This window comes from Atheta coriaria, unplaced genomic scaffold (assembly GCF_025399875.1).
Source record: "Atheta coriaria isolate IRGN ID8LTWV9N9 unplaced genomic scaffold, Caltech_Dcor_3.1 hic_scaffold_3_pilon, whole genome shotgun sequence".
NCBI lineage: Eukaryota > Metazoa > Arthropoda > Insecta > Coleoptera > Staphylinidae > Dalotia > Dalotia coriaria.
In genome coordinates this window covers 5523667-5535169 of record NW_027045445.1, presented here as the reverse complement: position 1 = coordinate 5535169, position 11503 = coordinate 5523667, and the positions used below count along the sequence as shown (strand labels likewise).

The following is an 11503-nucleotide window of genomic DNA, read 5'->3' as shown; positions in this document are numbered from 1 at the left end:
AATGCGATGCGCGTCGCGATGTCCGCTCAAGTATTGTCTAATAATTAATTTAATCTGTTCGCCCGTTTAATGGCTTATTTATAGTCGATAAAATTATTTATTGAAGGACTTAATTAATTAAAGCTCGAGCGCGGCGAAATCAGGTAGACGCACACGTATACACGTTGGTTTTGTGTTTGTATTTGTGAAGAAACGCCGATGGTTCGGATTAAATCTGAAGTCGATGCTAATTTTACGACCGCCATTATCGTAAAATACAAATAAATACAAATCTTATACAAAAGTAAAGTCTAAACTGCATAAAATATAAAGTTAAATTGTTGTTTAATATTGATACAGTTTATTATTTCGATTTATGTAATAAATTTGAATAAATTGAAGATATTGAAGATATTATTGTCAAATTGTACATGCAGCGACATCTAGCGGTGAAAAACTTAAGTTTATATTTTGAGAGAGCAATGTTTTAACATCTGTAACGTTAAAAAGTATATAAAAATGAAATCTAAGCAATAACTTTCAAATTTAAACTTAGTTTTAATTGTTATATGGTATTATTTGTTATATATTAACTAAATTTGTATAAATTTAAAATATTTCTGTATTTTACATTTAAATCGTACATCTAGTGGTGAATAACTGAACTACATCGAAAACTTTTGGCGGGAGTTTTTGACATTGGTAATATGAATTACAGATTCCTGTAATGTTTATTTTTTCGTCTGCTTCCTGTCTGTGCGCTGTCTGCCCGTCCAGCTGTCAGTTCAGTGACTAGCTGCATTGAGAGCAAGCGAAAAACACGAGAGCGCGGAACGCTGGTGGTCGTCGTCGTCGTCGGGCGCATGAATCACGCACCAGCACGCCAGTGCGAGGATTAATCAACAGTCCAACACCGCGGCGGACAAAGGCCGCGAGGCGCGAAACGATGTGCTGAATTCGTCGGTGTCGGTGGCAACGTGACGATGCAGTCTGTTTTCGTGCGTGCTACGCTGCAAATCTAGTCGAAAACGAAACCGAAACCGAGCAAGAACGTCCTCGAGTCGTGCGTGTGCAGTGTGTAAGTAATAAACCTAATAAAAACACACCAAATAGCAAATAAATCAAGTGTTGTGTGTTTAGTTTTGTAGTTGGCATTCAGTGCAGGAATACAAAAACGTCTTCGAAGAAGGAAAAATTTCTCTCTCCGCCAAACTGTTGCATAAAATGAAAGCGGTTGGCGCTGGCGAGGCCCCTTCTGCGATGCTATGCGCGCCGAGGTTGTAAACCGAGCGAATATTTCTGCGATAACATGGATTCCATACGGAAGTGGTTCTTCAGACCCAAGGTAAATAACAAACCGCGCTTCATCGGCGTTGCAAACACACAAAACCTTCGAAAATTCCATGACGAGACCCTCGAAAAGCATTGAGAACTTGTTTCGTTGTTTCCATCGCATGTCATTAACAAACATTACCAACATTTTGATGCCTTCGTGCTGGATTTCTTTGTGTATTACATTCTGTGTGTAAAGTTCACGACGTTACAAATACCGTTACACTCGTTACACTCTGCTCCGATTTGTGTGTTATTCATCGTACTTCATGCCCGGTGCGTTTGTTAAAGTTTTTTTTAGTGTTGATCAAAGAAAGAGAACGTTATTATGTCATTATTCGTTGATTTTTGGGAAAGTTTCGGGCGCGTGTGCTAAAGTGCGAACGAAATCGCACAGAATAATATTCCACTGGAGATAATTCCGCGTTTGAATTTGAATTTGAAAACGAAATGTCTCCGTTATATATAGAACTTGACGATAACAATGATAGCACATAACACATCGCATCAAAACGGGTGATAAGAATATAAGGAATCGAAGCATGTGGCATGTTAGTTATTACTTTGTGCTTGATATTGCTGTAGATAGTTTCATTTTTGAAGTATGCTATCGGTGTTTTATCTAGTTTTGCACATAAGTAGCACATATTTTTAATTTTATCATTGTTTAGCGTAAACTGGGCAATGTTTTGCTATTTACTATCTATTTGCGTGCTTATTAGTCGCAGGAGTTTAGGAAATATCCTCAATTAAAGTTATTAGCAACGAAACAGCATGAAACCGTTAGAATTTTGCGTTTTTTGATAGAAAAACATTGATTTTAGGCTTAAATCTGCGTTTTAAAGTGATTAAACACTTCTAAAACAACTTATCTTTCACTTGTAACATAATAATAACTAGAAAATTAGATTTTTTAACAAAAACAATGATTTTTGTGTTTAAATACGCGTCTTAAAGCGAAAAATCACTCAAAAGTAGGTAATTTTAAATAATTAACACAATTGACTTCAATTTTCACAATGTAGTAACTAGAAAATTTGATTTTTAAACTAAAACACCAATTTTTGTGCTGAAATCTGCGTTTAACTTAATTTTTCATAAGATATTAACTAGAAAATCATATTTTTTGAAGCAAAACATCGATTTTTATACCTAAATCTATTTTAAAACACTCAAAAAATAATTTTCATATTTCTAGCATAAATACACAACTGGACACAATTTCCCCATTTATTTTCCATTTGCGTGCGTAAAAACATCAATTTAAATCCAAATCTATGACATAAACTAGAATGAACTATAACATTTCTCTCCGCGCGTCTTCACTTGCCATTAAAACAAAAGAAATCCCACAAAAAATACAATAACCCCTGTTTGCGTGTCTGGCTGCAAAGCACACGTCCGAATTAAACACAAAAAACATTGAGTGATCGAGTTGTAAACGTTGTAAGTTCATCAACCAAGTACTACTCTACTACACATGCTGACATGCCAAACAAAAAAACGCGTTGTGCGTTGAAAGAAAACAATGAAAACGTTAAAGTTAAACAAACACTATTAATCAAGCTTCTAAGCAGCTGCAAACACACTGTATGCTCATGTTTTCTAGGACGTTGTGGAGTAATGAGTAGTTGTGTAGTAGCTCGCATTTTGTTTGTTTGCCAATCGACGTGCGTTTCAAGGCACAACCGCAATCCGCTTGTTATAGTTTGACATAATTATCGCATTTCAAACAATGTCGCGCTTTTTACACACTTGAAGGAGGAATCATGAATCAATTGGCATTCATTGATACGTGAAATTTAAGCAGAATGTAATGCAATGCCAAAGATATTGATATGTATTGTTTATAATGTTTAATCTTATCTTTCGGGGCCATTACGTATCAACTTCGCTGGTCGTTGCTCGCGCGTTGGATGTTTTAGCAAAGTTGTCTTTTTTCGCGTGTAATGATGTCACTTCTATATATAAACTTGAATTGGTTGATCAATCATATTGTTAATCTTTTACTTGAATCGATTTTCGTGCGTTTATAAAATTGGAAAGTCGAATAACAGACAACAATCGATAATGAATGATTTTTAATGAGTTTTTGCTTCTATTGTGTCGCATATGATAAGATTACTCATCTTAATCAAACAAAGTTTTGAAAAAAATGCTTCCTTTGCGTTAATTATTATAATTTGCACAGCACGTACTTGAAATGATAGTAGGAGTGTTTTTCATGTATCTATGTGTTTGTGTGTTTTGCGACGTCACTGTTTTCTTAATTAATCGCCGCGAGACGCAGTTTGATCCAACGCGCTACTATTATGCAGGCGCGCTTATCTATTTCCCCTTTTGTGCGCGCCTTATCAGCGGTTCAAGGCATTAATTAATATTGCGCACATTGCAGCCGCGCTTTTGTTTTCTATCAACGTATAGAGGATAAATTTATTGGTAACAACGTAATAATAATACGGTTATTAATTGTCTCGTTTTGTTTACCTTGTTTTTTCCACAGTTCGTAAATGCGCACACGTGGTGTGGTGGCAGGTAATAAAACGCGATCAATGTGTTGGTATGTCAATAATACGAACAACGAAATGTAAACACCTCGGAATGCTTGAAAAATTATAAAAATTTAAAATTTTGGGTTTGTGATTCATGAGTATTAGATGATTCAGTTTTGTTTAAATATCTATGAGTAAATTAGCTAACAAAGCGTTAAAAATATAAAAGTTGTTTACAGAGTGAATCAATTTTGATATTACACTCCAAAATAATAATTTAACTAATTTTCCGGTAATTAAGTTTCAAAGTCACAAAACGCGTACGCAATTCCTTAAAAGTCGCCATTTTGTTTGTCGCTTGTTTCTCGAAACGCGAGTGTTGTGATGTCATCCGACGTAGAAGTGAGTTTTTTTTTTAATTCTGCAGTCGCTTTTTAAGGTCACGATTGTGCGTTTCGCGCTTATTACGCTCGTTTCGCTCATTTGCCTGCCGAGCGCCATGAAAGGATGGAAGTTTAATCGACTCCCTACTTTTTTTGGTGGTACCACGCAAGTGACGAAAAGAATATACGCTTAAAAACACACGAATTATTGGCCTGCCCGTCTCAGCAAGTTGTTGAACTTGAAAATTGAAAACGGAAGTGATATTAAGCAAAAACAACAAATTTGACATTGATTGAACACACTGTCGCAATTCATTTATTTCATCAACTGCTGGTGTCCTTAGTCATGCGTTTAATTTGCGAGTCAACGTTTTCAAAACTATAATAATAATAATTGTTTTATTTTGTGCGCAATTGTACTGGTTGCACATTTTCCTTGAATGCGGTTTAATTTAATTTTATTTTTTCAACTTGTTGCGCACTTGTTGGTAACTTTTTGCAACGCATTGCATTGCTTCCTGTTGTTTTATTTATCATAGTATGACGAATGAGTGTTTTTTATCTTGTAGAGAGATGACACATCTCTCCTGGCGCAGTTTTTCTTCGCTGATGAAGCGCTCAACATGATCGCCTCCGAGCTGGATAGTTTCGACGGCCGGAAGGACCCAGAACGTTGCACTGCGCTGGTGAATCAGCTGCGGCAGTCGCAGGATAAGGTGCTTACCATCACCAATTCCATTATGGATGATCTCATCGGCGACGAGCGCGCAAATCGCAACTTTCGCGTCAAGTTTCCCGAAGATGTGCTGCAGGAAAACCTGGCAGGTCAATTGTGGTTCGGTGCAGAGGTAAAATCGTTTTATTTAATATAATCTAACACCATCAAAAATCACGTGTGCAGTTCACACGCGGTAGAAGTGAAACCTATAGCACAGTGCACTTATTATCTCTTTTAGTTTACGAGATATTCGCGATTGAAAAAATCGTCAAAAATTGCAAAATGTCACTTTTTAGCACTTTTAGTCGCGTTTTTCGACCTTTTACTGTCGGAAATATAATTATTTTATATTTTTATCTGATAGAGAATTTTCCAATCTATCAGAATCAGCAATTCGTTGGTTGCTAGCGCTTTTAGTTTAGGAGATATTAATTATCAAAAATCGTCGAAAAAAAGTATCAAGCACCCCCCCTTGGCAATTTTTTCTTAAGATTGAAAATTTTATCTCTCAGATTTCCGTTTTAACTCTCCTATCTTATAGAAAATAGTCCGTAGATTAAGATGCTGCGATCAGATCTTAATTACCTCTTTTAGTTTACGAGATATTCGCGATTGAAGAAAATCATCAAAAATTGCAAAATGTCACTTTTTAGCACTTTTAGTCGCGTTTTTCGACCTTTTACTGTTGTAAATATTATTATTTTATATTTTTATCTGATAGAGAATTTTCCAATCTATCAGAATCAGCGATTCGTTGGTTGCTAGCGCTTTTAGTTTAAGAGATATTAATTATCAAAAATCGTCGAAAAAAAGTATCAAGCACCCCCCCTTGGCAATTTTCTTCTTAAGATTGAAAATTTTATCTCTCAGATTTCCGTTTTAACTATCCTATCTTATAGAAAATAGTCCGTAGATTAAGATGCTGCGATCAGATCTTAATTATCTCTTTTAGTTTACGAGATATTCGCGATTGAAGAAAATCATCAAAAATTGCAAAATGTCACTTTTTAGCACTTTTAGTCGCGTTTTTCGACCTTTTACTGTTGTAAATATTATTATTTTATATTTTTATCTGATAGAGAATTTTCCAATCTATCAGAATCAGCGATTCGTTGGTTGCTAGCGCTTTTAGTTTAAGAGATATTAATTATCAAAAATCGTCGAAAAAAAGTATCAAGCACCCCCCCTTGGCAATTTTCTTCTTAAGATTGAAAATTTTATCTCTCAGATTTCCGTTTTAACTATCCTATCTTATAGAAAATAGTCCGTAGATTAAGATGCTGCGATCAGATCTTAATTATCTCTTTTAGTTTACGAGATATTCGCGATTGAAGAAAATCATCAAAAATTGCAAAATGTCACTTTTTAGCACTTTTAGTCGCGTTTTTCGACCTTTTACTGTTGTAAATATTATTATTTTATATTTTTATCTGATAGAGAATTTTCCAATCTATCAGAATCAGCGATTCGTTGGTTGCTAGCGCTTTTAGTTTAAGAGATATTAATTATCAAAAATTGTCGAAAAAAAGTATCAAGCACCCCCCCTTGGCAATTTTCTTCTTAAGATTGAAAATTTTATCTCTCAGATTTCCGTTTTAACTATCCTATCTTATAGAAAATAGTCCGTAGATTAAGATGCTGCGATCAGATCTTAATTATCTCTTTTAGTTTACGAGATATTCGCGATTGAAGAAAATCATCAAAAATTGCAAAATGTCACTTTTTAGCACTTTTAGTCGCGTTTTTCGACCTTTTACGGTAGGAAATATAATTATTTTATATTTTTATCTGATAGAGAATTTTCCAATCTTTCATAATCAACAATTCGTTGGTAGCTATCGCTTTTAGTTTAAGAGATATGAATTTTCAAAAATTGTCGAAAAAAAGTATCAAGCACCCCCCCTGGACAATTTTTTCTTAAGAATGAAAATTTCATCTCTCAGATTTTCGTTTTAACTATCCTATCTTATAAATAATAGTCCGTAGATTAAGACCCTGCGATTCGTTCCTAATTATCTCTTTTACTTTGTCTCTTTTTAGTGTCATTTCATTAATTTTTAAATCACAACGATTCTAAAGAAGTTTTCACTTCAAAAATTAATAATTTTTACATTTTAGTGTCTGGCAGCTGGTTCTTCTATAATGAATCGCGAAGCAGAGAGTATGGCAATGCGGCCATTAGCAAAGGCGCTCACGAAAAGCCTCGAGCATGTCCGAAGCCTTCTCCGAGATGTCTGTTTAACAAACAATACGCCAAATGGACCAATCAAGCTCAACCAGGACGAAAACGTAACTGATATGCTCCTGGAAAGTTTAAAGATATTCGATCGTCATTTCGCTGAGTTTGAATTATGTTATGTAAGCGCGATGGTTCCAGTAAAAACCGCGCAGGAGTTTGAACTCCAGGAGCTGATTTGCGTGTTGTTCTCCGAGACGTTGCAACGCGCACTGCGCATGAGTTTACTCACGCAGGATATGGTCGACGATTGTGATCCGGCGTTGATGTTTACCATTCCCCGCCTGGCGATTGTCAGCGGCTTGCTGATTTTCCCCAATGGCCCGCTGTGCATTGATAAACCCGTTGATGAAATGTCTGAGATGTTCCGACCTTTCAGGACGCTTCTCCTGCGGATACGAGAATTACTCTGGACGTTGGATAGTAATGAATTGTACACTCTAGAGAAGTTATTATGTGACAATGAGCATGATGCGCATTTAGTTGTCTTGGAGACACCTAGTGATGAATTCGTGCATAAGTTCTACGCGGATGTGGTCGGCACGAAGGAGTTACTCGCGACTTCGCTGGCGAATTCACCTGCGCATGTGGTGGCTGCCGTACTGCCGTTTGAAACGCGCCATCCGGGTGTGAAATCCGAAACGGTGAACATCCCGTCAACGTCTTCGGGTTATCTCATAACGAATACTGTGGATCATGATGCAATCATGGCGTGTATTCCGCATAAGCGCGAGACGATTGTGCGCGCTGAGAGTTTGCCAGATAGCGATTCACTGCAGGTGATCAATCATGCCGCGGCGACGTTGACGTCTATTTTGAATACCAAAGACGCGAGCGGGTGCAAGTTGGAATCGCCGGACGATTCGGGCGTTTGCACCGAGAATACAAGTTTGGATCGGTCGCCAAGTTTGGATGGATGTTGCGCGTTTGGTGGCAAACAAGAGCGGAGGAAGTGTTCGCCATCAGGGAGTTCACGGCAAGTCCGGAAGGGATCAAAGAGGAAAGAGGAGGAGACTGTTTCAAGGGACAAGGAAGATGAAGATGCTTATAGTGTTTCAAGCACTGATACAACTTCATCTTTTAGTAGTACTTGTGTGGATGATGAGGAACTTGCATTGGCGATGCAGGCGGCGGAGATTATCAATCGGTGTGAATTAAGGGCTAAGTTTAGGTAAGTTTATTTTATAAACCTTTAAAAATTGTAAATATTAATTGAAATGTTGTTTTAGTTCTATTGAAGATTTAATCCATCGACTCTACGTTTGTATTTCTGGTGTCTCTGACCAGTTACAAACGAATTTCGCCAGTGACATGCGCAATATCCTCCAATCCCTCTTCCTGATGAACGCCTCCAGCGAAGCCCCACCTCCACCACCTAAAGAAGACCCGCCCACAATCGAATACCAACCAGCTGAGAACGATGTCATCGAGAGTAACGTCGAATTCTCCGTGGATCCAAATCTGCTCGCACAAGAAGCGCTTTTCGACTCCAATGTTTACTTCCAAGGCGTCGTAGATGAAACGCCTGTGAATACTGAAGAAGAGGAGCGGAATGTAACGAATGTGACGAACGATCTCACTCGACTTGCCGTTGAAGACCAACCCACAGCCGCCAGGGAAGAAGTAACGCGAAGGGCGGAACCGGAACGACCTCCCATTTGGATTCCCGATGAAGTAGCGCCGAAATGTATGAGTTGCGGATCGAACTTTACGGTGGTGAAGCGCCGCCATCATTGCCGCAACTGCGGCAAGGTGTTTTGCGCGCGTTGTTCGTCAAACAGCGTGCCGCTGCCGAAGTTTGGCTTCAGTAAACCGGTACGCGTGTGCAATAAGTGCTTCATCTATCATTTAGCGCCATTTACGATGTGAGCGATTGAAAGAAAACTGTGACGTGAATATCCAATGACGTATTGTACTTATGGCATTTAAAAAACACATTTTATTAGGATTAACGTACGATAGGCGATCTTTTCTTATGATTTTGTACAATTTTTGCACATGTCGACAACGAGTTTAGCATTTGTACTTAACGCATGAAAATTACCAATCATGGTGCCAAACAAACGACATTCGCTTGATTATCCTGAACGTAACATACAAATGGCAATCACATTTTTCGAAATTGACTAGTTCATTAGATGTATATTTTAAATAATTGACGTAAAACACATTTGCCTTTGAACATTGTAGAATTATACGAAGTATTCTCTAATTCTTGACGTTGTAATGATAGAAACGTGTAAATTTTCATTCTAAATTGTATAAACTTATTGTATAAAAGATAATTGCTGATTGCAACTTGTACACAAATGCTTATGAAACTCTTTGACATATGAGATGAATTATTTTTCAAACTTTTGACGCTGAAGCGCATACACTTTACAACACATCTAAAGATATAGCTTTAAATGTAATGTAATCTTGTTCTTATGCATTCAACGATGAGCGGCATGTACAGTTTATCACTTCTAAGTGTAAAAGACACCAATTTTGTAATTATTGAATCAGTAGAATGTACTCGTTGTCCTCTGCTAGGGTTTTTCTAGCTTTAATCGCGCCGTGAACTTGCAAACTCTTGCGACTACCACATCAGCCTATGCAGCATCTGACGCGCAGCTCAAACGATGCAAGACATAAAAAAATATGAAGCAAATAAGTGAGAATATATATCTAAGAATTATTTTGATAACGATGTGGACGACGTGCACACTTTCCAAGAGGTTTTTGTATTTGACTTGTAGCTTTAAATGTGGAAGCGAGGTGCATCACAGTGTTTCAGTTGTCACAATTGCACTAGTCCAATCGCAATGATGATTTTTTTTTGTCCAATCTCTTAATTTGTAGATACTTTACATTTTTCTTATTCGATGATTTAAGTTAGTTGATAGGTTTTTCTACTGGCGATCACGTTTTCGTTGTTTTGTGTATAGCAGCTTGGACGCTTTGTGTTGATTTGTTAACTTTTTTCATTATGTTTAAGCGATTGCTATACTGAAATATATTCTGTTTTCATGTACTGAATATTTTGTGATACACGATGTATAATCTAATGAAAAAATAACAATGATATGAGATTATAATATGAAGATGTAATTACGATAACTATATACATATATATTATATATATTATAAAAGATGATAGTGAAATGGAAAATGTAAATATTTTTAAGGGTTTTGGGGATTTTCAACATCTCTAATAAACATTTTTTCAACTATATTTTTTGGTATTTTGTCTATTGTTGTTCCCAGTTCCTTACATTTTCTATCAAATTTTCAGGAAGTGTCTTAAAATGCAGCGAAGACAAATGTGAAAACAAAATTTAAATTTTAGGGCATAAGGAAGAATGGTAGGTAAAAATGTCAGTAAGATTTATTGTTCAGAATAATTGCCTGGTTCATAATCCGCAAGCAGAATTTCAAAATTCCAACTTTTAAATTCTGACATAAAAAAGAGAAAAGTTTTGCCTTTTTTATGACGAAATCTTTTTCGAGTGTTTTCGACCTCAAAAAAAATTGAAATTTTTTTATTGCAGAATATTAAAGAAAACGTGATTTTAAACACTTTATCTTAGTAAATTTTTGTTCTAAGATGCATCGTTTAGATAATATTCACCATAATAAATTTCGTTTTCGTGCGAAGTCAAAATTTTTGTTAAAATTGCCAATAGGGCCTAAACGGTGAGTGCTATTGGAAAATTGTCCTGAAATAAATTAATTAGAATTCCATAAGCTATCCGAATCCGAAATCAGATTTGAAAAATTCCTATTTTTAATTCTGCATAAAAAAATGAAAAAGTTTTGCCTTTTTTATGACGAAATCTTTTCACGGTTTATGTTTTTTATAGCATAAATTTAAAAGTTGGAATTTTGAAATTTTTTCTTCGGATTATGATAAAACAGGCCATTATAAATCATTTATTTTAGTAAAGTTTTTACCTACAACCCTTATTTAAGACCCTATTGACAAAATTGCATTCAAAAGTTTTATGCAAATATCTTCTAAACTATGCGTCTAATTAAAATAATTTATTAAAATATTTCATTCAGATAATTGTCCTCTTTCGTAATCAGCAATAAAACCTTAACTTTTTTAATTTATAAAAAACATGCAAAAAATTAACTAAAATGGCGGAGGCGCCTGACATTTTATCACGTAATTCTAATTATTCTTGAAAATTAACGTTACCATTACGTAGAAGGGCTCTTAATACACTTATAAATAAAACTTCTTACTCATTAGCACTTACCGTTTACCCAGTAGAAGTATTTAAGTAAAACGTGTACTTTCAGCATGACTTAATTACCGATTATCTCAGGAACTAATAGAGATATACAAAAACGGAAAACTGCATTATGTTCAGCA

At 35.9% G+C, this 11503-nt stretch overlaps 1 protein-coding gene across 2 annotated transcripts; it reads left to right on the top strand.

The window, feature by feature from the left end:
• The first annotated feature begins 758 nt into the window (after positions 1–758).
• On the top strand, positions 759–10357 carry LOC135804105 (lateral signaling target protein 2 homolog). 2 transcript variants are annotated; one of them, XM_065317861.1, is made up of 5 exons: positions 759–1057; positions 1120–1324; positions 4756–5034; positions 7023–8311; positions 8370–10357. In XM_065317861.1, the coding sequence occupies exons 2-5, from the start codon at positions 1289–1291 to the stop codon at positions 9007–9009; spliced, it is 2244 nt and encodes a 747-aa protein (XP_065173933.1). In that variant the 5' UTR covers positions 759–1057; positions 1120–1288; the 3' UTR covers positions 9010–10357. The 2 variants fall into 2 exon arrangements, with proteins under 2 accessions (XP_065173933.1, XP_065173934.1); XM_065317862.1 differs by having other exon boundaries at positions 1106–1324.
• The last annotated feature ends 1146 nt before the right edge of the window (positions 10358–11503 follow it).